The sequence below is a fragment of the Heliangelus exortis genome, chromosome 15, assembly GCF_036169615.1.
Source record: "Heliangelus exortis chromosome 15, bHelExo1.hap1, whole genome shotgun sequence".
NCBI lineage: Eukaryota > Metazoa > Chordata > Aves > Apodiformes > Trochilidae > Heliangelus > Heliangelus exortis.
Window position 1 is genome coordinate 9,817,012 of NC_092436.1, and position 6,000 is coordinate 9,823,011.

Genomic DNA, 6,000 nt, shown 5'->3' on the forward strand with positions numbered 1-6,000 from the left:
AAGAGAAAAAATATGCCTGAAGTATTTGCATCAAAAAGGTCTGAATTTTAAGGAGCAAAGCAGAGGCAGCAAATTGGAAACAAATGCCTAAAAATGTAACTGGCTTTTATACACAGTATTTAACTGCAAGACAGGGTGAAAGGGCTTTTTAAATCAAAACCTCTAAGTATCATAGTCCTTTTTTTTTTTTTTTTTTTTTTTTTTACTTATAGAACAGCAAAGGAGCAACTGTATTCGTTTCTCAAACAAGGTCATCTGGTCCAAAGTTTTTCAGACTTTTATTTTTTTTTTTTCAAGAGCTGGGTAACCTGATCAGCTGTGGCCAACCTGATCCTTCTTTGTACCTGCCAAAAAGGCTTGCAGGAATTGGCAAGACTAAACTATAAGGCAAATCTTTATTTCTGGCTTCAACTGTATTATAATTTGTGACTCATGAATTATATTATTCAACATTTACATGAAAAATAATAGCTATCATATTACCTGCTGCAATAAGAGTGGATTAGTGCTTTTTAGAGTTTATTTGATCAGGCAACTAACAGTATTTTCCATTTATCAAAAATCTCCAAAGCACAATGAATGTTCACTTTATTATATTTAATATTCAGTGGAGAACATTGCTGCTTTCAACACTGCAGTCCCACATAGAGAAATTAAAACAAATCACTTCATCTAGAAACCAAACAAACAATTACTTGGAGGAACAAGGCCAAAAAGGAAACAGAACAGCTGTGTTCCTCACCCTTATTAACAGTAAAAATAACACCTTATTTCACTTTTTAAGAGTTACTTGTTATCACCTAAAAACCAAAAGAAAACCTACCAGTTTACAAATGAAAGGCTCATACCAGGAAAGTGATACTCCAGTAGAAAAACACTTGGGACTGAATCATCAGGTTTACAAGATGCACATACCCAACCCTGACAATCTGAAGGAGACTGAGTGCCCAGGACAGCCCTCAGGACACCGACTCCGTGAAGGTCACTTTTATTACAAAGACCAGACAAAACTCACATGTACTCTTGTGGCAATCTTGAGAGATTCAGATCAAGTGGTAACAACCATACTAAGCTCTTATTATTACACCATTAAAAAAGAAAAAAAAAAAAAGACACAGTAAGTCCTAACATCTAATACCAGCTGTAGCAGGAACTACCTGAAGTCTAGAGCTACCTTCTTTGGATGCCAATGAAGTCCCTCTTCAGTGCTGTGTGAGGTTCACACCATCACAGCTTGCAACCAACAGCTGGAGCACACTGCAAAATGCAATCTGGAAGCTGGAGATCCTTTGTGTGCTCTGATACAAGGGGTAGGCACTAAATGCTATTAACTGCTCAGTCATGAGATGCTTGTTTAACACCCTCCCCCTGCAAGCCATGCATGCCCCTACTGTATTAATCCAACTGTGAGCAACAAATCTGACTACTTAATATGCAAATTCCCTTGGTCAGTCTTCCATAGAAGCACCATGAAAGCAGTTATTGTAGCTTCAAATCAGACATGTGATACGCAGCATTGCACATCACTCTAAAGAAAATATTTAAGAAACTGTTGTCCCATTACCAAAAGCAGAGGTCGAGCATGATTTTTGGCTTTCCAGAACTTAACGAAGCTCTGGCATCACATCAAATACTGCAGGAAGAATTCGTATTTTTAATAATCTCCAATTCTAGTGTCAGTCAAATGTGCAGCCCTATTTCCACTTGTTCCTCTTATCGCTGCTGGGGTGATAGGGGCAGCAGTAAAGAAGACAGATTTCAAACAGAATCACCATTCTTTATAACAAAGAAGGTTATAAGCACTCCAGCAGGCAGGCCAACCTCATGTCAAGAGGAGCAGAGCAGCAATCACCCTGCTGCAGGCAAAAAGCTTAATCTGTAATGACTTGCTGTGCCCATACTTCTAGACACTGGATTTCCTGCCCTCTCATTAATTCCACACAAATAACTGTCTCCCTGAACTTTACTAAGTAAGACAAAGTAAAATGCAAGTTCTAACAGTGTTAAGAGTTTGCCAGAGGAAAATGAATGGGTTTGTGTTTCCCCTTTTCTTTCCCACTGCTCCCCTCCAAAGAAAGAAAAGACATTTAAGAAAAGCCCTCCAAACAGGGCTTGCTTGTCAGGATGGCAAGTTGGCAGTGCAAGTTCTCTGGTTTGTGATAAACCAAATGCACCTTATAAGTTATTAAAACTTACTTACAGGCACAAGTGCAGTTTCCCAGCAGCTAACTCCAAACCCAGTGTTCTGAACACACAACTAAGAAGTCACATAACCTGTCAGTGGCCACAGAAGAGAGATTTCTACCCATGTCTCACTGTCCTGCAGAAACTCAGTTACCTTTGACAAGGCACATCAAGAAGAGATCTGGCACTTGGCTCCTGAGAAATCAGAATATCTGATGGGAGACAGCTGAGCTAAAGGGATTGAGGGGAAGGAACCTGGGACTGTAAACAATGTAATGAACTTTTTTTCTTCTCCATATCTCCTTTAAAGAGTCACCAATAACTCCATCCCACTATCCAGGACACCCACCCACCACAATGCCAGCCTGCTGAACTGCAATGCAGCAAGTATTGAGACAGGATTTTCTGCCCAAATACAGCAAACAATAGTCTGTTAAAATGAAAACTTGCTAGAAAGGAGCAGTGATAATGAAACAGCTGGGACCAATCTGCAAAGACCATTCCACTTCCAGCAGGATGGGCAGAGCAGTATCTGTTTAATTCTTGTTAAGGAACACACTCCTCCTGCTTTGGTCAATGTGAACAGAAATGTGCAATAAGCTGGTAGACACCTAGGAAAGCTGGACTCAAACAGAGACACAGCTGAGTACAGGAAACAGCTCTCCGGGGATGTGTGAGCAGCTCGACCTTGAGAAACACCAATAAGAAAAAGACAAAGGAAGCACACATGGCCAAGGCACATTGCCAGCTTTGCCCAGCAGCAGAGAAGTAACAGGAAGAAACTGACAAGAGGAGTGAGGAGAACACAGGGATGTGACAACTCCTAGTCTCAACTCCATAAAAAGAGCAAAATCCCACCAGCTCCTCACAGACTGTAACAGACTGAGACCAGTATGAACTAAACTTGAGATCCAGCTCCCACTTTTGCACAGCATTAAGCACTGCTATTACTGTCTCATCCATCTCCCGACCATTCGTAACTTTCAATTACATTTTTCCATTCTAGGGACAAGATAAAGCTTCCCCCAGATAAACCAAACACTGGCAATGCTTTGGTTACAGCCAAAATGTTTCCACTCCGTAATACCTCTCTGAAATTTATAAAAAAACCCACCAGCCTAGGTCACAGCCCAGGAGCAGAATGAAATGAGCCTTCTATGGGAAACAGGAATAAGGTTGCACAGGTCCAAATCCTGTATGCTTGTGCTTCAGCTGGTTTGCTTGCTGATGCCTCAAGACATAAGCTCCCTCGAGAGATCAAGTCAGATTTCATAACTGGCACAAACACGTTTGCTGAATTTGTAAACCTAAGAATTAGAGCAGGCTGGACTTTGACATCTTGGGAGTTGGGTTTATAAATTCTGAGGTCCATTCAGCTTAACCTACACCCCCTTTTTTTCTTGTTGAGAGGCAGGAGCAGCTACGTAACATTACAAAACAGGCTCCTGCACACTGTAGCTGATTGTTTAAGACAGTCCTAAGAAGCCCACAGTTCAGCCGAAATTTCATCACTTCTCACTCAAGCAAGACAACCTTAAGGAACATTATCCTTAGAGCATGATTCAACATGAGCCAGCTGACATGCATTTCGCATCTCTTACATCTTGAAAAACCCAGCTGCTGCTTTAATGCACCAAGCACAATAGGTTATTTAACCCCAAAGCAGCAGTGTGTCACACCATGTAAACACCAAGCAGGAACACGCTCCCAGACAGTCCATCCGGGACAGCAAGCTGGGGACAACTTGGATGGAGACTGCCCACCTCACACGCTGCCACTGGCTGGGTAATTTACTGTATCAGCCAAACTCTTGGTAATTTTCCCCTCCTATCTCATTCATTCGACATCACAGGCAAGATAAGAGAAAGTAAATTAACCACAGGCTATTTTTTCTGTGACATGATCTCACCTCACAACACCTAGCTGCTGCAGCAGGTCTCAGAACAAATGTCAGTGTAGTTTTTAATGCTATTTTCTGTCAAGGTTTTTTTGGTATGTGATGATTCCTGATGTGGCTTTTTTCCTCTGAGTCACTAAAATGCTCAGGTCCTTTCTGCACTTACATTTTTGTACTTTCTACTAGTTGGTCAGCCTGCTTAGTACAGATGCACTTTTCAGACAACTCATTTCTTCCCTGTTTTTCTGTTGTGTTTTTTTAGCAGAGAAGAATAAGGACGACTCATAGTAGGCAAAACTATAAAATTCATTTTAATTACAATGATGTGATTAAATCCTACACAGTTCTTAGCTGAACTTCTTGGTATTTCTATGAACTACCTATCTGGGATTAAACAGCAGGTGGCTGCTTCAGATATAATTGAAAGAGCTGCAATTTTTTACATCATGGAATGACAGCAAAGTCACTGATATGACAGAACACCCATAAGCTGGGGCACCTGAAACAAAACCAGACTGAGAAAAAATATTCCATATGGCACAGGAGAAAACGTAGACCCAGATCAGCAATTTTCAGCCTAAAATCTGTGGACCCTACATGCACAAGAACTCCTTGTAAGCCAAGTGTCCTGTTGGTAGGCTAACTCGAAATTACTACAAAGCACATACAGCTCAGCTGGAGAACATCAGGGGTCCAGAAGCCTAAGAACGTTGAAAAAGCAATCATTCAGGCATTTAGGTAGAGAAAAACATAAGGGTAAAGGCCGCTTACACTGCGGCAGGGTTTCCACATGAGCCAGGCTCACTAAGTAGGTGCACTCGCACACGAGAGAGAACAAACTGCTCCAGCACCTGAAGTCGCTGAAAATTGATTATTTAGTACGGGTGATTTAAGCTGGAAGAAATCACCCACCTTTCTTGGGGAGAAGAAAAAGAAAATAAAAAAGGAAACCCAAACCCTCAGCAATACCCGGATCAAAGTTATCTGAAGAATTATTTGCCGCACACCACAAGGAGCTGAGCGCAAGGAAAACAAAGTTTGGGAGCCCCGGGCAGGCCCGCTCCCCAGTCCATCTTTATTTCATCAGCCGCCCACTCCCGGGCCCCGCCGGAGGGGCCGCGCCGCCGAGTCCCCCGACACGCCGGGGCCGCGGGGCTCTGCCAGCCGGGACGGCGCCCACCCGGGACAACCGCGCCGAGCGCCCGCCCGGGGTGCCCCCCGCAACCCCCCGCACACCTCCGCCGCCCCGGGAAAGTTGCGGCCCGGGCGGTCGCGCCGGAGCCGGGTGGGAAGGGAGGGAGAGGGCGGGGGGGGGGGGGGGGAAAGCCGAGCGCGGCGCCCCTGGAGGGCAGCGGGGATTCCCCACCCGGCGCCGGCCCCGGCCCCGCCGCAGGCCCCGGTCCGCAGCGCCGGCCACCGGGTCCTTCGGCGGCGCCGGGGACGGCCCGCCCGCTCCCCCCCGCCCAGCCCCGGGGCCCGGAGCTCACCTCCGGTACCGTCAGAGTTCTCGTTGAGGCTGCCCGAGGAGTCGTGGTGGGAGCCCACACACCCGCCCATGGGGCCCGCCCGGCCCGCAGACCCGCCGCCGAGCCGTCCCCCCACCCCCCTCCCCCTATAGCCGAGCTTCGCCGCCGGCCGGGCAGGCGCGATGGCTCCGGAGCCGCCTCCTCGGTCTGCAACACCGCCCCCGAGGCGAGGGCTCCTCCCACCGCCCGGCTCCGCCTCCCTTCCGCAGGGACCGCCCCGGCCCCGGGCTGCGCTTGGTGTCGGACGTGGTCCGATTCCCGCATCGACCCTCGCCCCGCCGTGCTCCGGGACCGGCCTGGCTGCTGCCCCGCGGCTTTGAAACCGAAGCCGCGTCTCGACCCCCGGGCGGGGACAGCGGCGGCGGCCCCGAGGGGCAGGGCAGGAGGGCAGGG

The 6,000-nt window shown here is 47.0% G+C and overlaps 1 protein-coding gene across 1 annotated transcript in view; it reads right to left on the reverse strand.

The window, feature by feature from the left end:
• UBTD2 (ubiquitin domain containing 2) overlaps window positions 1–5,719 on the reverse strand; it is a 55,063-nt gene extending 49,344 nt beyond the window's left edge. Inside the window, exon 1 of the mRNA XM_071758423.1 lies at window positions 5,569–5,719. Coding sequence (XP_071614524.1) covers window positions 5,569–5,638 — 70 coding nt within the window. The 5' untranslated portion in view covers window positions 5,639–5,719. The remainder of the gene's footprint in view (window positions 1–5,568) is intronic.
• Between the last annotated feature and the right edge of the window lie 281 nt (window positions 5,720–6,000).